At 37.7% G+C, this 27,268-nt stretch overlaps 1 protein-coding gene across 9 annotated transcripts in view; it reads right to left on the minus strand.

The window, feature by feature from the left end:
- Positions 1-27,268, minus strand: part of SYTL5 (synaptotagmin like 5) — a 276,734-nt gene that overhangs the window by 138,716 nt on the left and 110,750 nt on the right. For 7 of the 9 annotated variants that reach the window (XM_071220313.1, XM_045197942.3, XM_071220314.1 and 4 more), the window contains exons 2-4: positions 25,931-26,149; positions 25,676-25,751; positions 4,092-4,301 (exon numbers count right to left, since the gene is read on the minus strand). In XM_071220313.1, the coding sequence (XP_071076414.1) occupies positions 4,092-4,301; positions 25,676-25,751; positions 25,931-26,003 (359 nt within the window). In that variant the 5' untranslated portion in view covers positions 26,004-26,149. Of the gene's footprint in view, positions 1-4,091; positions 4,302-25,675; positions 26,150-27,268 lie in introns of all 9 variants that reach the window. The other 2 variants (XM_045197949.3, XM_071220315.1) reach the window with 1 other exon arrangement.

Here is a 27,268-nt window from a genome sequence, read left to right on the forward strand (position 1 = left end):
ACAAACTGACAGTAGCCAGAGGGGAGGTGGGAGGGAAGAATGCCAAGGAAAGAGAGAAGGGTTTTCAGGAATATCTACAAAGGACACATGGACAAAGCCAAGGGGCAGTGGGATAAGGGATGGAAGGTGGGGATGGCTGGGGTGGGGGGAGTGGTGGGAAGAAAATGGAGACAACTGTACTTGAACAACAATAAAAAAAAAGTTAAAAAAAGAAATAATTAAATTCTAGGGGTCAAATAAAATAACATTGTATAAAAAATCAGAAAAATGTTGTTGAGCAGTTCCATATAAATCCTCAGACTCTGCAATTGGAAGGTCAATCACTTGTTAAAGTTACATTTCCTTCTTCACTGCCCTGAAGTAGCAAAATTTACCTTGGCAGAGTCTGGTAGGAAAAGGGATTTTTCTGGTGGAGAAACAAATGAAGAAACTTACTCATCCCAATTCTACTAACACAGATTCTAACCTCTTGGCATTCTTATGTTCACTATCTATAAAGTATAAAATCAATTGCCTTTATTACCTAATAGGTATATTTTAAGACCTTGAACGACTATTCCCTAGGAGTAACTGTTCTAAAAATAGATCAGTTCTGACAGGGACTGATGATCCAATTTTGAAATTAGCTCTATCATTGATTTGATTAGGGTAATACTGAGTGTCTAGGGGCCCTATGCTATTACCCCAGTAGAAGAAAAATGTATATTCTCAATTGATGCAGAATGTCACTATGCTTTAATTTTTTTAATTGTATAATGTTTTAATTTGTTTACCAATGAAAAGATATCCGGTTTATGAGAACATAAGATGTGCACAAAACCAAGAGAAACAATAAACAATACAATCAGTCTCATAGGGGACTTAAATAATGGAGCTATAATTATAGACATTAAAATATTACAAATAATTTACTCAAGAAATTATAAGAAAAGATGGAGGTCAGCAGAGAGTTAGAAAACACAGATAAAAACAAAATGAAAATTCTAAAATTGAAAAACACCACTGAACTTATGAAATAAATAGATGGATATAAGAGCAGATTAGACATAGCCAAAGAAAGAATTAGTGAATTGAAAGACAAATCTGACTAAAATATGAAATGAATTCACAGATTAAAAAATAGAAAATATGGAAAACAGCATAAGAACTATATGAAAGATGTTGAATACAATTAAGATACATATTTGTAGGACCTGGAGTAGAGGAGAGATAAGATGGGGAAAAAGCTTTGATTTATATAAAGCTTTGATTTATTTAAAGACAGTCCCCGACTTACAATGTTTTTACTTAATGATTTTTCAACTCTACAATGGTACAAAAGAGATACATATAATGAATTCCATGACATATTAAACACTTTATTATAAAATAGGATTTGTGTTAGATGATTGTAACCAAGTTTAGGCTAATGTAAGTGTTCTGAGCACATTTAAGGTAGGACAGGCTAAGATATGATGTTCAGTAGGTTAGATGCATTACATGCATTTTCAGCTAACAGTATTTTCAACTTCCAATGAGTTTATCTGGATGTCACTTTATTGTAAGCCGAAAAACAGCAGTATAAGAAATTAAAGCTAATCTATGGTGTTAGCAGCATAGCAATTATAGTTGGGGAACAAAAAGGGAGCATGATTGGGAGGAAGAATGAAAAAGGTTTCTGGGGTGTTAGTGATGTTTTATTTCTTCACTTGAGTGATAGTGACACAGAAATTATGATAATTGAAGAAGCTGTATACCAGTGCTTCTCAAACTGGGGCAACTTTTGCTCCTCAGGGGATATGTTTGGAGGAATTTTTCATTGTCACAACTGTAAATGGGGATGGGTGCTACTGGCATTTGCTGGGTAGAGGCCAGGGATGCTGCTAAAGAGCCTGCAGTACATAGGGCACTCCCTCCCTCCCCAACCAATAATCATATTGCCCAGAGAAAAAGAATACAGACTAAACTCAGTTTAGAAAAAAGAATATAAACGTGACAAAGGCAATGTTGCAACCTGTAGGGTAAGTGGAGGCAGTCTGGCTTCCTCACCCAGGTGTCTGAGTAACTAAGGGAAGCAGTGATCCCATAGCCCTGAATGGGCCTAATAAGTAGTGTTCTCATAGCCTTGAGACTGGGTCCAATAAACTGTTCCCATAACATGAAGTGGGCTCGCATGCGTAGAATCATGCTATGTTATATAATTTTCTGGCTTGAAGCCAGCTTTGTTTGCTTCTAGTACTTAAGCCAGTAGGGTCTTCTCACGAGAGACACATAACTTGCAGCGTGTGTGGCTTGCCCACCTGTGAATAAAGGCATGTCAACCATCCCCAAGATTTTGTGCATTTTCTTCTTTCTTTCAGAACCTAGAGTGGACCTGCTAGGCCTTGACAGGCTGCAATACACAACCCATATGTTCATGATTCCAACAGTGTTCATTTCTCCCAGATCTGATACAGGATGTTTGCTAATTAGGGAAAGAAAGTACTGAAAAGAATTTATTTACATGGGACAAAGTATTAAAGATCTTTCCTTAAGTAAATTAATGTATCCAAAGAAAGTAATAAAATAACTTATTTGGTTCATTTCCTAGGAACAACTCATCTCATTCCAGTATTGAAACAGCATGAATTGCTCAATTCAGGATCACTTTTATGAAAAAGTACAGCCAAAGTAACATCAACTAAATAATGTAATTGCTGCCCTGGCTGGCGTGGCTCAGTTGGTGGGACGTCATACTACAAAGTGTAAGGTCATTGGTTCAATTCCTGGTCAGAGTACATGCCTAGGTTGTGGGTTTGGCCCCCAGTTAGGGCACATATGAGAGGCAGCTGATTGATGTTTCTCACATTGATGTTTCTCTCCCTTTTTTCCCCCTCCATTCCCTTCTCTCTAAAAATAAACAATAAATAAAACCTTAAAAAATAATGCAGTCACTGAATATAAGAATCCTCAATAGAACAAAGTAGCTCTTATTCAGAGAAGTTGGAAATGGAAGATCACTCAGTCTTACTACTAAACTATTCACTTTCTTCCTAAAGTAGCCTCTTAATACCTATAAGAGGATGTTTCAGTGAGGGTGAAAGATAAATGTAACCAAATGAACCAAACCAAACCAACCTGAAGTGATTCTAGCATTCTACCCCTGCCCCACCTTAACCACAGGAAGCAGAAATCAACACAGAGTTGTCTTAAAATGAAATTATTAGGTACTTCCCAGAATAGAGGAGATGAAGTAACCTTGGGAGGGAGAAAATTTACCAGTTGATCAAGGGGGAGAGATTTCTCAAAAGGATGGAATTCCGTCAGCCCCGGGAGTAGTCGAGACCACATCATGCTTTAGACACCAGTTTAAGTGAACTTAGAAAACAATGATTGTTGACTTACACGCAGATTGGCATAGTGAAACCTGAGACCACTATACTCCAATAGGCCAAACACAGAGGTGAATGAGAAGGTTGTCTCCCTTCACCCTTTCTCAAGAACAAGGTTGGCAAGAAATTCAGGAGTTACTCCAGTTATGTCCCTCAGTTGATGTGGAGAGAGCAGCCTGATATTTCATATTTGTCTTGCCTGTTACCCCAAATGTCTCAGTGTCTCAGGGTAATTGTGCCTTCTGAAAAGGCATGTAGAGCCAAGCAGGGCTATAATGTAAGAAAGCTCCTGGATGGTTTTCAAATGCAGAAAGAGACCTTGTTCTGTGAGGCTTCTAATTTTACTATAAAGTTAGTGTTAAGAAATAAAAATATTATCTTTTCTGCCTCTGTATCTCTCTCATTCTTTCTTTCTCTTTCTCTCTCACACACACAATACACACCCATCCACATACCATAGCGCTGTCAAGGCCTCGCTGAGCCTGTGATTGCGCTATTCTTTTAATCCCACATTCGATTCATAAATTTTAAATACTCTTTTTCTTTCTTGCTTTCCTCACTTGAATCACTTCAGTCATCAAATCTGGTTTTCCAAACAACAAGGAACATGTATGAAGCATACATGGACAAAGCCAAAGGGGGTGGGAGGTGGGGATGGTGGGGCAGGGGGGGCATGCTGGAGTGAAAATGGAGACACCTGTACTTGAACAACAATAAAAAAAAGAAAAGAAAGAAACTCACGCGACTCTGGCACAGACAGTGCACTTCCAGCTGCCATCAGGGCCGGACACCCGACACTCACTGCACACTCTCAGCGAGCAAGCCTGGCATGGGTCTCCCCGGTCAAATATTAAGCCCAGGTTTTTCTGACAGTGAACACAGACTCTCCTTGTCTCTCGTTGCGTCTTCCCACTTCTATGTTTTGCTTCTAAGAGTTCGTTTTTAAGCTTCCTAAAAGGAGAGAAAAAATTACTTAAAAAAACCAGAGGAGCTGAGCTATCTTTATTTAAGGGACATTTTCATTAGGAAGAACATTTAAAGTAATCAAGAAGTCAGAGCCAAATATTTTCAGAAAACACAATTTCTTTCTCCAGAATCAATGACTTTTTGACATCAGTAATAGAAAAACATGTGTTTTACTTTGGAATTTTGACATTCTTTACTAGTTTGCTATTAGTATTTATTCACATTGCACTCCAACTTCTCTGAGATCTTTGATAACATAATATTGGAGCACAACCCCAGCCTAGAGGCACGCATAATACCATGTTCTTTACTTGCATAGATATACTTACTACATGAGGCAAGATTATGAAATCAAACTTGGGAACATGGGAACTTTCCTTAGATGATCCAACGAAGATTTTGTTACAAATACATTGCCTACCATTTCAAATGTAAACACTTCTTCTTACCATTTAAGAGTTTCCAACATTTCCTTTGACCTGTGGGCTTTGCTGTCAGGCGTGCCTATGTTTGAATTCAGGTTTCATCATGAATAGCTGTCCAACTTAGAAAATGATTTACACATTCAACCTAAGACTCTTCGTTTCTAAAATGGGGGTAATTATTATTATTATTATTATTGTATTATTTTGTTTTCAAGATTAAGTGACATAATGTATGTAAAAATACCAGCATAATGCCTGGCACATAGGTACTGAAGAAATGCTATTTCTATATCCCTTCTTTTACTAGCTCACAGGTATATTTATATACATTAGAAAATAACTATTCAGTGCGGTCTTTGTTCTCAAAGTGCCAGCATCATCCGGGAGCTTATTAGGAATGCAGAATCTCAGGCCCCACCTCATACCTACTGGATCAGATTCTGCATTTCACAAAATCTCCAAGTGATTAATGTTTGAGAAGCACAGCTCTGGAATATTTGGTCTCAGATTTGGCTATGCGCTGGCATCAACTGGGGAGATTTCAGTTGGACAAAAAAGTATACTGATTCCCAAGCCTTATCCCACCCACCGCCATTCTGATATAATTGGTTTGAGATGTGGCCTATGAAATGATGTTTTAAAAATGTCCTTATTTCCAGTTCAATTTCTTCTATATATTGCCAAGTTTGGAAAACACTAATGTAGGTGACAGGTTCATTCCACTTAAATGCTTCACAGGCATGCCATTCCTTTATACTATCCATATTCAATACCTTCTTCAACATAACATTTGTATCATCCAAAAAAAACCCCAAACCAAACAAACATCCCAGAGTCATCCCACACATCTCATATGATCTCATTTTACATTTGTGGCCCTGTGTTTTGTTATACCCAGTGAGGCTGGCATCTCCTCAAAGGCATTAACAATGCCTTCAGTTTATTGTATATACTGCTCGAGACACAAGTGTGTGTTAAATTATAAGGTACTTAAATGTTTCAAACTATTTGTTATGTCTTTGGGGCTTTGAAACTAACTTGTGAGGTATTATGGGTTTCATATTAAAGATTGTAAGCAGTATAAAAAACCCGAGAAACCAGGTCTTTTATTTCCTAGCCTGAATCTCTCATTCATAAATGGAGAATTATAAAAGCTAAAAGTAAGGTTTCCAAAACCTTTGATTGTCTCATTAATTCATTCAATGTGCACTTATTGAGTGCCTATTGTATACTACAGCATTCTGATATTCGGAGAGGAAAATAAGTCAAGCAGGACATCTACTAAGGATTCCCATTATCCTTCAAATTAGTCTAGAAAAGGACAAATGATGCAAGATGATTCATCTGTTGCAACAGGCACTGTTAAGTCCTCACTCTTCTGCCTATCTAAACACAAGTGACAACAACCTATAACACATGTTTTCTTAATCTCGGATTTAGAGCTTACAAAGTGCCCTCATGTTCTTTTCTCCATGAGCAACTGACTTGTGAAATTAAGCATAAGAAAAGCTCCACACAATTTACCTTTGGAAACTTGTAAAGGCAATACACTTTTAAAGCACAGAATGTGTTCTCATTTTAAGACCACAACTATATTATTTGGAGAAGTACAACAGACATTTGAACACTTCAGGTCACAGGAGAAGTAAAAGATTGCCTATTCAAAATCTATAACAATTCATGCAATAATGATGAGGCAACAAAGTGATCAAAATGAGGAGAACAAAGACATCAATCCTAGACAGCAGTACTATCTGAGTAGGCTGGGGCAGGTGGTGGGGGGGGAGGGAAGAGTAGAAAGCTGAAAAACTGGGGTATTCCAGGATTTTCCACAGGCAAATTATCCTCTGGGAAAAAAAACCCCTCTAATCAGAAGCCTTAAGTTTTACCTCTTAAAGTAGAGTAAGACCACTTGGAAAATTTATGGCTATAAAGACAAAAATTTATATTCCATCTTTCTTTGTGCTCCACTGAAATGATTTTATTTAGCAATCAGGTTTCACCCAGTTCACTTAGTTCATGGCTCTGGAGTCTGAAAAGACTTGGGGCTCTGTATAAATCAGATGACACGGTAGAAGTAACTTAAAGGTCCAAACACACTATCTAGGGAATTCCTAAGGCAATTGGTGCAATTGAGCCACATATTCTGAAAGCTATCTCTAAGACATGTGGAAAGATTTCCATAGGTTGGCACAAAATATTAAGCAGATTATTGATTTTTCAAATATCTCTTAGAAATTGACCTAATTCAATCATGTCTAGGATAATTCACATGAAGTAGATAAGTCATTTTCAGACACTCAAGAAGAGGGTAAAAGAGGCCAGTTGAAACCAGGAAAAAGAGAGTGTGCAATTAGAGAATTAGTACCAAGTGGAAAGGTAAGTCCAGGGAGCTAGAAGAGAGCAATAAGATGGGAGATGCTTCTTCCCTCTGCTTTACTAGGAAGCACTAACAAAGCAAGACGGACCTTGTTTGTTCCAGCCTTATGGGCCCAGTATTGAATTATCTGAGGAAAGTGAGTTTCTGGGCTGTTCATCTCTGTCATACATATAAGCTAGAAATACTTCTAGATCCAAGTAACAGGATTAAATTATTGGTTTCATTCCCGCCCCCCCACACACACGCATGAAAAGAAATCCAGAATGAGAAGCTGTTTGCATTAGTTCGGTTGCAAAATCAGGTTACTAAGGATTTCTTTCATCCTGATGGCCCCCTATTTTCAAGGTATGGTTTATCATTCTTAAGCAAAATGTCATGGCAGCTCCAGCATACTACAGTTTTAAGTACAATTTTAAGGCAGCAACAAGGAAAAAGAGCTTAAACCTGTCTCTTAACAGAAAAGCAAAAATCGACTTGGAAATGCTCCCACCACTACCACTAGCTGCAAGAGAGGCTACGAAACTGCAACAAGTTGAGACTGCATATTCCTACCCTCTGGACATTAGATGTGGTCATGTGATTAACATAAGATATGGTCATATGACTTGCATCAATCCATGAAATGTAGCATGGGATTCCAGATAAAAACTATAAAAACCAAATGCTTGGTTCTCCACATGGCCTCCTCTTTGTATGGAGCATAGCAATGTCCCAAATAAGTAAGTCTGGGTCTTGATCTGAGGATGCCATGAAATAGAGTCCTCTTCTATCTTGTTATGGACATGTAGCACGAAAAATAAACTCTCATTGTTTTAAGCCACTAAGAATTTGAGGATATTATTGCAGCATCACTCAGCCTATCCTGACTGATAAACATACAGCCTAGTCCTTCATCTGTCTGGCTCCCGTATCTTTTTACTTCAGCTTTACTGCTGCTTCCCCAATGAGGCCTTCTCTGATCACCAAGTCTTAAGCAGATTCCTGTCTTACACTTACTCAGAGAATGGGGATCCTTTTCTTCACAGCACATATGATAATTTTTATTATACCTTTATTCAGCTGTTTTTAAATATATTTTATTGATTATGCTACTACAGTTCCACTTTTTCTCCCCTTTATTCCCCTCTGCCCTGCACCCCACCCCTACCATCATTCCCCTACCCTAGTTCATGTCCATGGGTCATACTTATAAGTTCTTTGGTTTCTCCATTTCCCATAACACTTTTTTTCCCTCCAGTACTATTCTGAACCTCCCCCTGTCTATTTTGTAGTTACTATTGATGCTTCTTATTCTCTTTACCTTTTCCCCCATTCTCCCCCTTCCCCACTGATAACCCTCCGTGTGATCTCCATTTCTGTGCATCTGTTCCTATTCTAGTTGTTTGCCTAGTTTGCTCTTGTTTTTGTTTTAGGTGCGGTTGTTAATAACTGTGAGTTTGTTGTCATTTTACTGTTCATATTTTTGATCCTCTTTTTCTTAGATAAGTCCCTTTAAAATTTCATATTAGGGCTTGGTGATGATGAACTCCTTTAACTTGACCATATCTGGGAAGCACTTTATCTGCCCTTCCATTCTAACTGATAGCTTTGCTGGATAGAGTAATCTTGGATGTAGGTCCTTGCCTTTCATGGCTTCAAATACTTCTTTCCAACCCCTTCTTGCCTGCAACGTTTCCTTTGAGAAATCAGCTGATAGCCTTATGGGAACTCCTTTGTAGGTAACTGTCCCCTTTCCTCTTGCTGCTTTTAAGATTCTCCCTTTCTCTTTATTCTTGGGTAATATAATTATGATTTGCCTTGGTGTGTGCTTCCTTGGGTCCAACTTCTTTGGGACTCTCTGAGCTTCCTAGACTTCCTGGAAGTCTATTTCCTTTGCCAGATGGGGGAAGCTCTCCTTCATTATTTTTTCAAGTAAGTTTTCCATTTCTTGCTCTTCCTCTTCTCCTTCTGGCACCCCTATGACTTGGATGTTGGAACGTTTAAAGATGTCCCTGAGGTTCCTCAGCCTCTCCTCATTTTTTTGAATTTTTCTTTCTTCATTCTGTTCTGGTTGAATGTTTATTTCTTCCTTCTGCTCCAAACCGTTGATTTGAGTCCCAGTTTCCTTCTCTTCACTGTTGGTTCCCTGTACATTTTCCTTTATTTGACTTTTCATAGCCTTCACTTTTTCCTCTATTTTGCAACCATACTCAATCATTTCTGTGAGCATCCTGATTACCAGTGTTTTGAACTCTGCCTCTGATAGGTTGGCTATCTTTTTGTCACTTAGTTGTATTTTTTCTGGAGCTTTGATCTGTTCTTTCATTTGGGCCACATTTTTTTGTCTTGGCATGCCTGGTAGTAAGGGGTGGAGTCTTAGGTATTCGCCAGGGCAGGGCAACCCACATTGCTGCGCTGTGGTGCTGTATGTGGAGGAGGGGTCTGAGAACTAACAATGTTGCTTGCTCAGGTCTCTGATGGCTTTCAATCACTTCCTCTGCTACCCAAAAGCACATTGGGCCCTTTTGGTGCTGATTCCCAGGTGGGTGGGTTTGTGTATATTCCTGGACCCTCTGGGTCTCTCTAACAAACTCTCCTGTGAGGGTGGGAGTTTCTCCTGCCACCTCAACCCCCACAGGTTTTTTCAGTCAGAGGTTTTGAGGCTTTATTTCTCTGCTCTGGAATCTGGGTTGTATGGTCTGTGTCGTTCCCCAGTTGTTCCTCCCGGTTTATCTGCATGCAAATATGGGACATCCCAGTCCGCCAGCCAACACCAGCCAATGCCTTGCCTGCACTGGTCCTCCAGCCCCCCACCTTGCTGTGAGTTCTCACCACCCTGGCTACCCATCTCTGCCCCTCCTACCAGTCTGGATGACTGTTTCTTCTTTAACTCCTTGGTTGGCGGACTTCCATACAATTTGATTTTCTGGCAGTTCTGGTTGTTTTTTGTTTTTAAATTTGTTGTTGTTCTTGTTTTGGTTTTGTGAGGAGGCAAAGTGAATCTACCTATGCCTCCATCTTGGTCGGAAGTCCTATTCAGCAGTTTTTATCTGGTTTGTTCCACCAACTCCTCAGTAATCTCCAAGAGGGCAAGGTAGTATGTGTGTGTATTGTTCAGCTTTGTAGTTTACCACACATAAGCAGTGGCTGGAACATAATAGATAGCATTTAAATGAATGAATAAAAAAAAGAATCATAAGTAAATGCCAGCAAGTCACAGAGGAGAAAGAGAAAGAGAAAGAGAAAGGGAAGGGAGGAAACTCAGCTATGCTGCTTACTCAGTATCACTGGACATTCCACTTTACCTTTCTGGGTCTCAGCTATTTCAACTTCAAAATAAAGATAATTCTTTTCCTATCCTCCTCTGGGGGTGTTTGTGAGGACTGGAGATAAGCAAATATGGTAGTGTGCTTTGTGAATCATAGAGGCCTTTACAATATGAAGCCATCATTATGAAAGAGAATGAAAAAATAAAAAATGCACAATGTTGGATCCACTAGGAATAACGTTAAATTAAAATTGGCTTAAACTAAGATCAAACGCACTTCAAAAAATTAATACAAGTCTGAGGAAACTACAGAACATTTTCAATTACTTGATAAGAATTTCTATAACTTTTTTTTGTCTTCATTAACTTCATTCCTACACCTTTGTTCAGTTAGCAAAAACTATTTTGATTCTTGAAAATATAAAAAATATAACTACTTCCCCTGTATTTTCTTGTCTGAGGAGAAGCAAAGACTATGGGAGATGGATGGAAAAGTGTAGTAGAGGTAAATATGGCTCAAAACCAACTGTTAAAAACTGATGAAGACGACAAAGAAAAATAAAAAGAAAAAAGCCACTGAAGACATTTAATTCCAGCTAACACCAATTCTTCATTTGAGGTAAGCTCAGGATGGTCTTGCATTTTAAAATATCAGTTTATTCTTTACATTTCCTTGTTCTTACACAGATACGTTGTATTAACATGTGAATTGATGACCTATATTTAATTGAAATCTTAAATACTGAAAAATGAACGATCTCAATTGTAGTTGAATGAGAGAATCTTTTCATTTCTATATTCTGGCAATATATTGAATTCATTTTTTCTAATCCATCATCAAAAAAGTTCAATGCATTACACAGACTCCTTCCTTTATCTTTGCATAGACACATTCCTTTCAAATCAGGAAATGCTTTCATTAAAATTGCTCTCACATTTGTGTGGAATGATTTTTTCCTTTGTTGCCCTGTCTAGTCTCAATTGTACTGAACACTATTGTGCACCAAATAAGATAGGAATTTTATAAATGAAAGCAATTAGTTGTTTGGAAGAGGAAGCCACAGATAACAATTCAGAAAGTATTTTTGATTCCTTGATATGTTTAAACAATCCCCAATCTCATCTAGAAGAGTGCATCAAGGCTCAAGAGAGAGAATGAGCAAATGAAGACTATATATTCTACTAGTGGCCTAGAGCATAGGGCTCTGAGGTCAGTGGGCCTGGGTTCAAATCTTGGCCTTGCCACTCATTTCCTTTGAGACTTAAAGAAAATTAATTAAGCTCTCATGTCAAGACTTAAGGAGAACTAACATTTCTGTCTCAAAATACTCCCCCTGTAAAAGAAAACCATAATAGCTACAACCTCATAGGCTTGTTGTAAACATTAAGTCTTAAGGACAGCTTGACGCATAGTCATTGTGGACTAGACAATTCTGGTGTGTGTTTCTTCATATCTGTTCTCCCCTTCTCTATTAGCAGAATGTCTAGCTAGGCTCATGACCAATCAGAATAAAAACTATATTTTCCAGTGCTGCTACCAGTTAAATTTTGTCATGAGACTAAATGTTGACTAGCATGATATCATCAGAAATGATTTAGGCAACATCTAGGTCATGTCCCTAATGGGAAAGGGCTCTCTTTCCTTTGAACTCTTTTTGCTTCCCAGAGGCTGGGATGAAAACATAGAAGTGAGCCATCTTGGATTAGGAGTTAGACTCTCCAGATGGTGGGGCAGCTAAAGAAAAGGCACCCAGATCTATGCTATAATGGAGTCACCATAACAATATCACAAAGCTGACAACCAACCAAGAATTTTCCATTAAAGAGCAAAATATTTATCTTGTTTAAGTCATTATTATAATGTGTCTGTGTCACCCACAGCTGAGCCTGTTTCCCAACAAGTAAAATAAGGACTCAGTAACATTATTAGCTCTTTTTTATTATCATCCACTTGCAGAGATGTTGCTATCAGATTGTGTTTCAGCCTCTGTTGCAATGGCTGCAAGATAAATCCTTGTCTAGAGCTAGAATTTCGTATTCCTGTAAGAGCACAAAACCAAGGTGACTGATGAAAAAATACTTTCAAACCAGAAACAATAAGACAAAAATCACTTGAAAAAACTATATGCACGCAGCCCTGGCTGGTGTGACTCACTGGATTGAGTGCCAGCCTGAGAACCAAAGGGCCACTGGTTCGATTCCGAGTTAGGGCATATGCCTGGGTTGCAGACCAGGTCCCCACCTGGGGGCATGTGAGAGGCAACCACACATCAATGTTTCTCTCCCTTTCTCTCCCCCTTACTCTTTCTCTAAAAATAAATAAATAAAACCTTTACAATATGTATGTGCATACAGAATAATGTCAGAACAGCCTGATGTCAGTGGCTGCATACTTCCTAGCACTCTCAATTTTTATTCACATCCAGAGGCAATGTCATCAACACTGGGGCTATTTTATATTTACCTAAGGGAAATCCAGGGATGACCAGACCTTCCTTCTGTACTCTAAATATAAACAAACATATTATTTTTTTCATTTTGATTATAGCTTATATATAAAGAACTTATTATTAAAACCTATCACAAAGCTTAGCCAAAATAATAACACACACTGTTTTATGTCATGCCATTTGACAGTAACCCATATTAAAGACTGTCATTAACAGAGAGTCTTTTGAAAAGATTCTCATTTCAAAGATAAAAAGGGTACAGTCTCAGGGGGAAGACTTGCTGTGGTTCACAAGGTTATCAAGTGGTGCAGTAAGGATTCAGATCCAGAATTTTATACTCTGAAACCGGAACTCCTCTCCCACACCAGGCTTCTCCCCTTGGTTCTCAATCTATTAAAATTTTTTTCTCAAAAAGAACACTGTATTAACATGGCTATGTCTTTCCTAGTTGTACAAAGCCATGCTGAGTACATAAAAAGTTACGCCTCAGTAAACATGAAAGATTTGCTCTGCCTGCCCTGCTTCTCCCACCAAAATGTCATCTACCCAAGGGTCCTCTTATCAGAGTCTCTCGTGGCCAATGAAGCTGTTTTTTACCAAACACACCACTTTGGTCCTAATAAATTTTATAAAGGTTTGGATTAATTTTAAAATCCCAGGCTATTAAAAAGAATCAAGATCTTCTGACAATTGCAGAAAAGTATGGCTTAGATAGAAATCTACCAAGAGAAAATAGTAAGGAACAAGATTGAGAGAACACTTGTCTAGATAGACATCTTGTGAATTGTGCCAATTTCACATGTTGACTCAAGGAAACAGGGCATTGTGAAATCTTCAGGTCTGCATATGACACCAAGAACTCCTGGTAGTAAAACACTTGGCTCATAGGAATATGCCAGATCATCTCACAAAGACATGTGAACAGACGGGTGATTATTAACTATACAGGCATACTCCATTTTATTAGGCTACACTTTATTGCATTTCAAAGATGTTCCGTGTTTTACAAATTGAAGGCAAGGCTCTCTACCAGCCAAAAGATTACAACTCACTTTATTGAAGTGGCCTATGACTGAACCCACAATATCTCCAAAGTGTGCACTGTCATCTTTCAAAATAGCAGAGATTGATCTCATATAAAATTAGCAAACCAAGTCTTCTCCTGGAAATACCTTGAAATAACTATTATCTCAATTTTATGGCCCAACAAGGAACAAGGACATGTTTTACTATCTGAAACCCAAAAGATATGTTTCTTGATTACTAAAAACTGTAGAAAGATGTTTGGGTAAATTATTTTTTAAAAGGGATGGATATATTCAAGTCCTTTGCCTATTTTTCAATTGGGTTGTTTGTCTTCCTGGAGTGGAGTCGTGTGAGTTCTTTATATACTTTGGAGATCAGACCCTTGGAAGACATACAGAGGGCCCAGAGACAAATGAAAAGATGCTCAGCATCACTAGCCATCAGAGAGATGCAAATTAAAACCACAATGAGGTACCATCTCACACCAGTCAGAGTAGCCAACATAAACAAATCAACGAACAAATGTTGGAGAGGATGCAGAGAAAAGGGAACCCTAGTACATTGTTGGTGGGAATGCAGACTGGTGAGGTCACTGTTGAAAACAGTATGGAATTTCCTCAAAAAATAAAAATGGAACTGCCTTTTGACCCAGCAATTCCACTGCTTGGATTATACCCTAAGAGCCCTGAAATACCAATTCAAAAGAACCTATGCACCCCAATGTTCATAGCAGCACAATTTACAATAGCCAAGTACTGGAAGCAACCTAAGTGCCCGTCAGCAAATGAGTGGATCCAAAAACTATGGTATATTTACACACTGGAATTCTACGCAGCAGAGGGAAAGAAGGAGCTTATACCCTTTGCAACAGCATGGATGGAACTGGAGAGTATTATGCTAAGTGAAATAAGCCAGGCAGTGAGGGACAAATACCATATGATCTCACCTTTAACTGGAACATAATCAACAAAAGGAAAAAGCAAACAAACTATAACCAGAGACATTGAAGTTAAGAGTAATCTAACAATACCCCAAGGGGAGTGGAGAGGGGTTAGTGGGGAGAGGGATTTTCAGGAACTACTATAAAGGACAAATGGACAAAACCAAGGGGGAGGGTGGAAGCAGGGGAGGGAGGTGGGTTTTGCTGGGGTGAAGTGGAGGGGTGGGGAGAAAATGCAAACAACTGTAATTGAAGAATAATAAAAAAAGTTTTAAAAAATAAAATTAAAAAAACTGCTAAGAGTGAAAAAGTGTATTATAATATCAAAATAAGTCAACAAAAGTTATTTTATAGAAAAAAAAAAAGATGGATATAGAATCAGTAAGCAAGAAGTAGGAAGGCTGTATAGCCCATGGACACTGACAACAATGTGGTAAAGGCCAGGGGGTGGGCAGGAGTTGGATGCTGGGAGGAGGGGGACAAAGTGGGAGAAATGCGGAACATCTATAATAGTATCAACAATAAAAAATAAATTTGTAAAAGAGTGAAATAGGGAGCATTTGGGATCTTGCTCCCAGGAATGTGTTATTATTTGGCTCAAATAAACTTATAAAAAAAATAAAGAAACAAGGATAAAATACTGGGCTTTTAAAGATTATTGCTATGACAATACAAGGATAGAAATGATTTGATGGGAGGACTTTGGGTATTTGTACATTTAAAAAGATAATTTAAACAGAACATGTTGCCCTTGAAAAATTCTTTAAAACTATTTATGCTCCTGAATGAAGGCACATATAGCTTTATTTTATAAATATATACATTTTATTTCTTTTTTTCAGATTTTATTTTACTTATTATTTTTATAATTTTTATTGTTATTCAGTGATAGTTGTCTGCATTTTCTCCCCATCCCTCCACCCCACCCCAGCCAAACCCACCTTCCTCCCCCACCTCCACCCTCCCCCTTGATTTTGTCCTTGTGTCCTTTATAGTAGCTCCTATAGACCCCTCTCCCCACTACCCCCTCCCCACTCCCTTGTGGCTATTGTTACAATGTTCTTTATTTCAATGGCTCTGGTTATAGTTTGTTTGCTTTTTTCTTTTGTTGATTATGTTCCAGTTAAAGGTGAGATCATATGGTATTTGTACCTCACAGCCTGGCTTATTTCACTTAGCATAATGCTCTCCAGTTCCATCCATGCCATTGCAAAGGGTATAAGCTCCTTCTTTCAGAAAACAGTTTTTTAATTTAAAGGAAATATAAATCAAAATAAGAATCACAAAATAATAAAAATTAAGAAAGAAGATTTGAGAATAAGGATGTTCATGATAATTAGGACAAATAATTAAGGTATTGCACATTCATGTTATGAAATATTACCCAGCCAATAAAATGATGCTTCTATATATTTTAATGACATAAAAATGTTGAAGATTAAGTAATAGGTAGAAAATTACATAAATACTATGGTTCCAATTATGAACCATAATTGGAATGGTGAAATTTATACATACACACAGAAAAATAACAAGAAGGAAATTAAGCAAAAGTGGGAAGATGGATCCTAAGTGAGTGTTTAAAGTTCATATTATATGTATTTTCTAATGTTATATTATAAACATATTACTTCTATAATAAAAAATATCAAAATACATTCAATATTGCTTTAATTGGATTAAGATTTATGGTATAAAAATATTGTATACATCAATGCCCTTTATAAAGCCTAGTGCATTACTGAGTTCAAAAACATTTTAAAAATGCTTTGATGTGTAAGTTTTGATTTTAGACATTTGCATGAAATGCTTACCAGTTGTATTTAATTACTCTGCAATGAAATAATGATTGTAAAAATTAAGTGCATGTCAATATAATTTCATTACAGATTTAAATCAACTAATCCTTAACTCCTGTTAATATAGGAAAGTCATATAAACTGTTGATATAAAATGGTCATATGCCTGAAATCTAAAATGTTAGAGGTGACATTTTGTTCATGAAGTTTTCACTTATACTTTCTTAGAAATAAAATGCCTATTTCCCCAAGAATATAATTGGTATTTGCTTAATTAAATCTTCTGTTATGAACTGACCTACCTTTGGGGGGGGCCAAGTACACTTTTGACTCACCCTCCCAGCCCCAAGATCCTACCCCACATTCATTCAGTCATATTGTAAATTACATGAGATTTATAGTTCTGTGTTTCTTCAATTTACAATGAAAGAAAATGGTAATTTCCTGGACATAAGTGCAAATTAATCCCTGCTGTCTAGGGGCATGTTGTGTATACCAATTCTGGCTCGAGTTGGTGCACAGTGGAAGGGAAAAGTCCTAAAAGAGGACTCTGGAAGAATCAAAGAGATAGAAATAGATTGTTAGCACAAGTAAATTTTACTTAGGTGACCATATTATTTCAAACAAACAAAAAAATAAGGTCTGGCAAGTATAAATTTACTTATTTGGACAATCTAGTGTTTGAAATGTCCCTAAATATCAGGTATTTGTGGCCTTGTGCCTATGGTGAGTCCTACAAGTAAGAATTACTTGGGGGAAAATGCTATAGGATCGAAATTTAAGTTAGTTTCCCAGTGTGTATATATATATTGCAATTAGTAATGTCTTTGGTGGGAGAACCCCAAGACTTTAAATTTGTTTAAAGCAGAGCAGGATTATTTTTCCCCATTTCTCTGTGACTCACTAAGAGTTGAGGTTCTATTAAGAAGCCAGTGTATTCATGCAGGGAGTTTCTGTTAATCCATTAAGAAGCTTTGTGACAATTTTATAAGGATTAAAAAAAAATGTTTACCAAACCAGAAGTCCATTCCCATCGTGCTGCTGGTGTTTTATGGGGACAGTGAGTCTTTAGCCTTTTGAGAAGGTCAAACTAATTTTGTTCTTAGTGGTAGTGATAAGATTTGGAAAAACAAACAGCCCACAGATCAAACATTTGTGGAGTGTTAAGAGGGTATTTATTGCTTGGCACTTACTGGTCTCACTAACTTCCAGGTAATTCTTGCAATCACATCAAATCCATTTGAACAAAATGTTTAGCTTATCAGCAGGATTCCAAATAGGCAATTTGAATAAACTTTCTCCTGTTTCTCTCTCCTCCTCTTTCCTCCCTCACTCTGCTCTAAAATGATGGAATCAACCACATAAAAATGAATCTGCAAGGTGAATGGCAGTTTCTAGGCTGGGATATGTGGTCTCTTGATAATACTAAATTCTGTCTTGCTTTGTGGCCCATCTTAGCTGAGCCCACTGTGTGGAACAAGAGAACACATGCTTTGGTTTTCAGCATGAAGAGTAGACCAGCACTAGGAGCTCTTGTCAGCTTTTATTGGGCAAGAACAATGCTTCAAGAAAAGCAATAGTAACTTTAGATACTTTTACACAGCTTATAGGTCAGAACTGTTAGTAAATATGAGGCTAAAGAAATATTTGCTGTTTTGTTCTATTTCTCTGACAGCTATCAGTAAAGCTCTTGGTGGGCTTTTGACCGGGTCCAAATAAGTAGTTATTGCATAGGCATAGAGAAAAGGGAAGCAACATAGAAGGAGAGAATCTCAGCTCTCACGTTTACCACCTTACCAAATAATTTAATCTAAGTTTCAGTTACCACAGCTATAGTAAATTTTAAAAGATTTATTTATTTTTTTTAGAGAGAGGGGAGGGGAAGGAGAGAGGGAGAGAAACATCAAAGTGTGGTTGCTTCTCATGCGCCCCCTACTGGGGACCTGGCCCACAACCCAGGCACGTGTCCTGACTGGGAATCAAACTGGTGACCCTTTGGTTTGCAGGCCAGAGCTCAATCCACTGAGTCACACCAGTCAGGGCCTATAGTAAATTTTAATCGTACATACCTTAGGGATGACATGGGGATAAAATGAATATAAAATTGGGAACTGAATAATATATTTTCTGGTATGAGGTAGGCATTGGATAGTTTACCATCTCTTTTTTTCTGTTCCACCCCAGCCCCAAAAGGTCAGATATGCCACTCAGAAGGTAAAGATGACCTAAGAGTGGAGTTTGAACTCTAGAGCCAGACTGTGGAGATAAAAATCACATTTCTACCACTTCCTAGTTGTGTAACCTTTGACAGGTTATTTAACTATTTACTTCAGTTTCACCATCTATAAATGGGGATTTTGATAGTTCTTATCTCATTGGGAAAGTGAATTTGTAATCTTCCCCTTGCAATTTTGCAAAGCATTTTGCTACTTCTTGGTAATTTCCATACCTTCAGATTAATTTTGCTGTTTTTCTATAGGGGTGATGAAACACAAGTAAGGTGTTCCAGCACATGCACCACTACAGATTGGGTGACATTAAAATCTTCAGGACAAGTGTGGTAATTGCTGGGGACACTGGGGTATACAGGGGGGGACTAAAAAGTAATATAAAAGAATATAATTTTAAAACCTAAAGAAAAAAAGAAAGATAAATATTTAACCTATATTATTCAATTTTAAAAAATCTTCTGGAAATGACAGGACTCTGGAGAATCTCCTAACACCCCAGATAGAAACCCACATGATATCTCTGATAGCTGATGAATTTTAGTACAACTCCATCTTATCTCTTGGACTATACATGTCCTGCTTCTCCCTGAGATTCCTTGTTGATATTTCAGGTGTATGAGGCTATTCCCAAGGTTAGCAACTACCAAGGTAGTGTTTTCAACACCAAAGGTTAGCAAATTACAGCCCTTGGGCCAAATCCAGCCCTTTGCCTGTTTTTGTAAATAAAGTTTTATTGGAATATGAGCCATACCCATTTGTCTACATACTGCCTAATTCTGTTTTCATACTACAACGGCAGAGTGAAGTAATCATAACAGAGAATATATGCACTTTAGAGCCTAAAATATTTACTATCTGCCCTTTTATAGAAAAAGTTTGCTAATCTAGACCACAGACAAAGCCTGACGCATAGCTACAAATATCTTTATGTTTATGACCTCGACAAGCATTTAGATTGTGTCTCTGCCCAACTCCACTATTCTAACAATAAATACATAGCACTGGGCCTGTGGAAGGTGCTCGACAAATATCAATTAGTTCTGACTCCTGGGAACTGTAGGATGCTCTTGGCTGCATATAACAGAAAATCTGATTGAAACCACTATAAATAAAACAAATATGTTGCTTAAAAAAGTCCAACTTATTTCACTATGCATATATTCAAGGTCCATCCATGTTGTTGCAAGTGGCAGTATTTCATCATTTCTTATGGCTGAATAGTATTCCATTGTGTATATGGACGGCATTATCTTTATTTATTCATTATTTAAAGGACACTGGTTGTCTCCATGTCTTGGCCACCATGCATGCTGCGATGAACATAGGGGTGTATATATCTTTGCAAATAAATGTTTTCAAATTTGGGGGTAGATACCCAGAAGAGGGGTTGCTGGGTCACATGGTAACTCTCTTCTTTTTTTTTTGAGGAACTTCCAGACTGTTTTCCATAGTGGCTGCACCAGTCTACATTCCCACCAGCAGTGAATGGGGGTTCCTTTATCTCCACCTCTCCAACACGTTATCACTTGTGTTGTAGATAACAGTCATTCTAACTGGTGTGAGGTGGTATCTCATTGTAGTTTTGATTTGCATTTCCCTAATAGGTAGTGTTGTTTAGCATCCTTTTATGTATCTGTTGGCCATTTCTGTCTTCTTGGAAGAGGTGTATGTTCAGGTCCTCTGCCCATTTTTTAATTGGATTGTTTGTTTGGTGTTGAATTCTATGAGTTCTTTATATATTTTGGATATTAACCCTTTGTTGGAGCTGTTCTTTGCAAATACCTTCTCCCAGTTGGTTGCCTTTTGTTTTGTTGGTGTTCTTTTACTATGCAGAAGCTTTTTTGTTTGATATATAGTCCCATTCACTTATTTTTGCCTTTACTTCCCTTGCCTTTGGTGTCAAATTCATATAATCTTCTCTAAGACCAAGGTCCATAAGTTTAGTACCTATGCTGTCTTTATGTAATTTATTGTTTGAGATCTTATATTTAGGTCTTTGGGATATAATCCTGATAGCAACAAATGAACAAACAAGAAAAACGAACAAAAATTCATAGACACAGATAACCATATGGTGATAACCAGAGGGAAGGGGATGGGGTAGTAAAGGGTAAAGGTCAAACATATGGTGATGAAAGATAATGTGACTTTGGGTGGTGGGTTCGCAATGCAATATACAGGTGATGTATCATAGAATTGTACACTTCAAATCTATATGATCTTATTAACCAATGTCACCCCAATAAATGTAATAAAAAATAACAAGCCCAGAAGTGTGGCCAATTCTAGTATATCAGGTTGCTGATAACAATTCTCTGCCATTCTTTAGGATCAGCTTCATCTTAGTGCTGGCTTTCACACTCAACAGCAACTGTTTTATTAAACATTTCTACTGAGAAACAGAACCCTCTGTAAATTTGGGCTATATGTCTGAATGGGTCATATGTGGTCTCATGTCCACCTCCAGACCCATAGTAGTTGCTAGAGGAATCCCCGTGAAGGGATTATCAATTATTTTTTAAAAAGCCACTGCTGGAGATGAGCAAAACTGAGAGTTGGGTATGGAGGAAGAAAAGAAATATATGCCGTAAGGAAATGAATAGAGTTAATCACTGAGACAAACCCAAGAATAAGTACCAAAGAGAACCTAAGTCCAGACATGTTTTCAGGCATTGCAGCCAAATGAAAATGACATCTTCTTAGTGAGAATAAAGCCTACAAATGAACTTATAAAATGAATAGTCAATTATAAGTTGAGGATTTCTTTTATAGGCCATTGCCACAAAGTAGACATTTAGCATTATTTGATTTTAGGTGCAGAAGATTAAGTATGATCAGAATTTATTAGTGAAATATGACAGGTATTTGTTACTAAGAGCCATGTACTTTGTTAGGTTAGGCTGAGTTCTTCAAAAGTTAGAAAAATCTAAAGTACAAAATGATCAACAAATATTTTTATATTATGCTTCCAAATGGAAGGTATTTTTTTTACATTTGCAAGTCACTCTTGATAGCTCAATTTTCTTTGCATCAGTTTTCTGCTCTTTCTTCATTGTATTAAAGCATCAATGAATCTAATTGATTTCTTCTTCACAGAGAACATTTAAAATACTCTTACTCTCTAATAGTCGAAACCTGCGTCTGGATGTCTTCTTACTATTCCCTCCTGCTTGGAATAAAGGAGAAAAATAAATCTATGTGAGCCTTTTGGATGAACCTAGAATGCTCTGATAATAGGCAGATGCCTCTCCCCAAACTATAGGTCATTACGTGGTGCTAATAACCAGGCTTCTCATATGCCTTTGGGTGCAGAGCACTTTTAGGAGCATGCAAAGACTGGTTCCACCTTAATTATTGCCACACTTCAGTGGCTATGTGGACTATGGAGCATAGTTGGGTGATAGGCCTGTAAAATGTTGATTCAATACAATTTTCACACTCTTCCATTATTCTATTTTCTTAATCTCTAAGTACAGCTTGCTTGAGCACATAAATACACAAACAAAAAATCCAGTGCTTCCCAACCTCTAGTTTACTAACTTTCTAGATCAGTTTCTTCTTTGTAATCACAATAATGCCTATTTTTTTTCCTTTGTCTTCCATTTCCTTCTAAAACCTATTAGCAGAATCTGAAGGTGATTTTGTGGTTCGTGGTAATCAGCTGAAACACAGTTGACATATTTGCCAAAATCAAAGTCCTTTTCACATTTCATGGCTAAACTCAAGGGTTACCTTTCCTGTGAAACCATTTCTTCCATTTTTATTTTATTCATAATCGATTACTTCTTCCTCTAGACTCCCACCAAATATCAACCTATACCTCTGCAGCATGCTGTAAACAATTATTGTACTAGCTAGCACAAAAGTTTACCTGTGCAATAAAATCTATTACACTATAAATTTCTTGTGTTGATAACTTTGGAGGATATCCAGGAATAAGGACTAAAGTCCTATATGGTCTGGCAAACCCCCAGTTGAGTTTTCTAGAAGCTAATTCCAAGATGTGCATTTGCTGTGCAAATTATTTAAGGAGTGCTCTCAGGAGAAACCTGTAAGTGAGTAGGTAAGGCAGGAGAGGGAGGGGTAAGGGCCTAAGCAAAGATGAAGTCCAGCCTCAGCATGATCCCACAAGTTCTGAAGCTCGTAGGATCATGCTCAGGGAGCTCTGAAGCAGAAGCTGCATTGGGGTCTGTCTTGCTTCAAGGCAAAGTGTTTCTGTATATGTCAGCTATTGGCTTGGGGCTGCCCAATAGGGACATAAACTGAAGTTTACCTGGCACTGTAGCTCTCTAATCCTATGGGCAACTCCAGCCACCCAAAGATAGTTATCTAAAAAAGTTAGTGGGTACCAGCTCTTAGAAGTAAAGTGGAAACTGGGAGATGAGAGCACAGATCCAACAGGGGACCCTAGAGGATATGAATGGAGCACTGAAAGTGGTCACTACAACTAGTAAATCAAGAGCCAAACCAACCAACCATAGAAATAATAATCACAGCCAGAAATTACTGAGTGCTTACTGTATGTCAGCATTGCTCTAAGTTCTTGATAATATCAGCTTACTTAATCCTTACAACAACCTTATGAGGTAGCTAATGTTGTTATTTCTGTTTTATCAAAAGAGGAAACTAGATTTACCTATGGAAGTAACTTGTCTAAGGTGACACAAAGATTTCATGGTGCAGCTAGGATTTCAATCAAGTGTGGGTGTACGCTTCAACAGCATGCACTTAAACACCATGATGCTGCCTTTGGCATGGCTTCTCGAGTGGCAGAACCTGAGTCACCTGGTCTGGACTCATATATTGGTAGCTGAGGAGAAATCGAGACAATGCATCTAATACACTCAAAACAGAAAAAAAACACTCAAATCTTCGAAAAAGTTTAAAGAGCCAGAAAATCACTAACTGTATCCTGATAGATCTTTTGCATATTACACTATTTGGCTAAATTTCTTTACAGAGAATAAGGGGGGGGAAAGGAAGAAAAATGGAGAAAAAGGAAGAGGAAGTACAATAGATCCTTATTAAAAGTTACTGAGAATGACAAAAACAAATATCCTGAACAAAGACTTACTCATTATACTTCAATATTTCCTGGGATCTGGTTATTAAATTATTTTTTCCTGAAGTGAGTGATTTTTAATTCTTTTAAGAATGTCATCAATAACTGATTAGTACTTGTCCTCTATAAACAATATAATTTTTTGCAGGACATTAGAAAATTTAGCAACTTTTCATGACTGGAGTATCAATGCCAAAAATATCACTTCTGATTTCTTCAACCACATTAGCCTCGTGGCTGCCTTCAAAGGGCCGAATGTAATTTAGGACTGCATAAATGTCACTACTCCTTAGGGGCAAGGAGCTCTACATTTGGCCCTTAGAAGGCAACCGCAAGGCTAATGTGGTGCCCCTCCCCCCAGTTAAAATGAGTTTCACACCCTTGCTTTAAGATCATTACATTTTATTTGCACTTGAATTCTTTTTTAAAAGATTTTATTTATTTATTTTTAGACAGAGGGGAAGGGAGGGAGAAAGACAGGGAGAGAAACAACAATGTGTGGTTGCCTCTAGCGTGTCCACACTGAGGACCTGGCCCACAACCCAGGCATGTGCCCTAGACCGGAAATCAAATGGGCGACCCTTTGATTCACAGGCCAGCACTCAACCACTGAGCCACACCAGCCAGGGCTATTTGCACTTGAATTTTAAGCATAGAAAAAGTGCAATAATTTTCATCAAAGCCTTTGTTTCTTTAAAATTGGTGGAATATCTTAGAATAATGGAAATGAAATGTCTGGGCTCTGAACTATGAAATAAGCATTAATCAAGAATATTTCAATGCATTTTCCAATTCTAAGGATCCTAGTTGCTTTAGGTACATTGAATATTTTTGCAACATGTGAAGATAATTTTACCACGAGTTTTCTCCTCAAGTAAAATAAACAAAGCTTCTGATTGTAGTTTCGGAAAACATACAAGACATAAAAGCTGCATCTTTCTGCTCTTCTATTAAGGGATGATATGTAATAACCAAATATATTTAACAAGCAGGTAACAATTACAGTGGATGCAGCAACCAACCGAATGACAGTATGACCATTTAGAACAAGTGATGCAACCAATCAGAATGGATGCTGGCTGAAACACAGGTAAGGTCATATCTGGGGATACAGCAAATACCAGCCCTGCCTATAACTGATGTGAAACGCAGCTGTGCCCACATTACTCAACTTTTCTCACACGGAAACATATTTGAGGAAATTTAGGTGCTTTCTGGGGTACAGTGGGTATGTTTCACTCTCCAGATCCCCTTCTTCTTCCCGAGCTGTGGTGGAGGCAAATTCCCAGTAAGACTGATCTGAAAAAAGCATTATAAATAAATAATAGCTAATATTCATTGTATACTTAGGTGTCGGGTTCTGCACATGTATTATCTTCATTAACATTTGCAACAACCCTATGAGGTGGATACTATTATCATCCTTATTTAATTGTTGAGGAAACCAAGGCATGGAGAAGTTGAATAATTTACTCAAGGTCATGTAACTAATACATCCCAGAGCTGGAACTAAAACCTGGCCAGTCCTTCCACTTAGCTACTGGTAATGACATTACTACAAAATAGGCATTCTCATCAACACTATATTATTAGCTCAATCCCATTCTTCTGTCTAGCTAAATAACAAAGCACCAAAAATGTTTTCTAGTATTTGAGCTATGGCTGGGAATCAGTAAAATCATTGGCCAACATTTGTCTTATATGTGGTTGTAATTGCTCTGCATCTAATCCATATTGATTCAAAGAAACAGAAGGCAGTCAAGGAGGGCACTAAGATAAGAGAATAAAGAGAATATTACCTTATTCTCTTCTCCTCCACTTTTTTCAAATATTCATCTCTCTTTAAGACTCCCAGGATCATTTCCTTCTCATGATCTAATAAAAATGAGAGATTGATGAACTCCGAGTTCTTAGACATGGTATTTTAGCAGCAGCTCTGAGTAGCAGTGGCCGAATCTTCCAGGTGAATTGATATTCCCGATTCTTAAGATCCCCCTGAACAACCCAGAGTTGTTTGTTATAGAGGGGTTTTTATAAGGTCTTTGAAGAATTACCAATGTTAGTTAGCTGTTCTTCCAGGCTACACAGAAAACAGGCTCCACTGGGAATACATTTCAAGAAAGTCATTATTGTTTTAACTGAAAAAGATCTCCAAAGCCTTTCTTGTCATGTACAGTCAGGTGGCAGCCGAGTTTCACTAATGATGCTCAATGTCAATCCTTCAGAAAGCTACAGGGCAGGAATCAGATCCACTGGAGAAGAATCCAGAAACACTGGAGAGAAAACAAAGGAGAGAAAAATTAATTAGGTCATTTCCCCCATAATGCTTGTAAGAGTGTCTAATTTTTTGAAACAGTGTATACTTAAAAAAACAATTTTTAATCAGTAAGGATGCACTTATTATGTCCATATCTTATATTTATTATCAAGAAATATTATTTGTATTTGGTTGATTCCAGGTCCTCTATACAAATTCAGTTTCTCCATTATAATTAGTGTCCTCTACTCACCAGATCTCATTACCACACTTGCAGCTAACTTGTGGATGAACTGAGTCACCACTTGGGGACACCAAGTATGCAGTCTTGACTGTCCACAACAGGATACATCCCTTAAATAGCTTTGTCCTTCTCTCTCCCTCCCTCCCTACAACAAAGACCACAGCATAAAAAGTACCGCTAACAAATACTAACCAGTGATGCATGTATCAACCTGAAGATATATGAAAAACATAATATTGAATTAAAAACTGAAGTTACAGCGGAATTGCTGTAACTTCAGTTTTTAATTCAATTATACCCTAAGAACCCTGAAACACCCATCCAAAAGAACCTGTGCACCCCAATGTTCATAGCAGCACAATTTACAATAGCCAAGTGCTGGAAGCAACCTAAGTGCCCATCAGCAAATGAGTGGATCCAAAAACTATGGTACATTTACACAATGGAATTCTACACAGCAGAGAGAAAGAAGGAACTTATACCCTTTGCAACAGCATGGATGGAACTAGAGAACATTATGCTAAGTCAAATAAGCCAGGCAGTGAGGGGCAAATACCATATGATCTCACCTTTAACTGGAACATAATCAACAAAAGGAAAAAGCAAACAAAATACAACCAGAGTCATTGAAATAAAGAACAATGTAACAATAGCCACAGGGGAGTGGGGAGGGGATAGTGGGGAGAGTGGTCTATAGGAGCTACTATAAAGGACACAAGGACAAAATCAAGGGGGAGGGTAGAGGTGGGGGAGGGAGGTGGGACTGGCTGGGGTGGGGTGGAGGGAAGGGGAGAAAATGCGGACAACTGTAACTGAATAAAAATAAATAATTTTTTTTTAAACCCTGAAGTTACAGAAAACTTAATGCAGAATAATAGCGTACAGATGTAG

Source organism: Desmodus rotundus, chromosome X, assembly GCF_022682495.2.
Source record: "Desmodus rotundus isolate HL8 chromosome X, HLdesRot8A.1, whole genome shotgun sequence".
Lineage (NCBI taxonomy): Eukaryota > Metazoa > Chordata > Mammalia > Chiroptera > Phyllostomidae > Desmodus > Desmodus rotundus.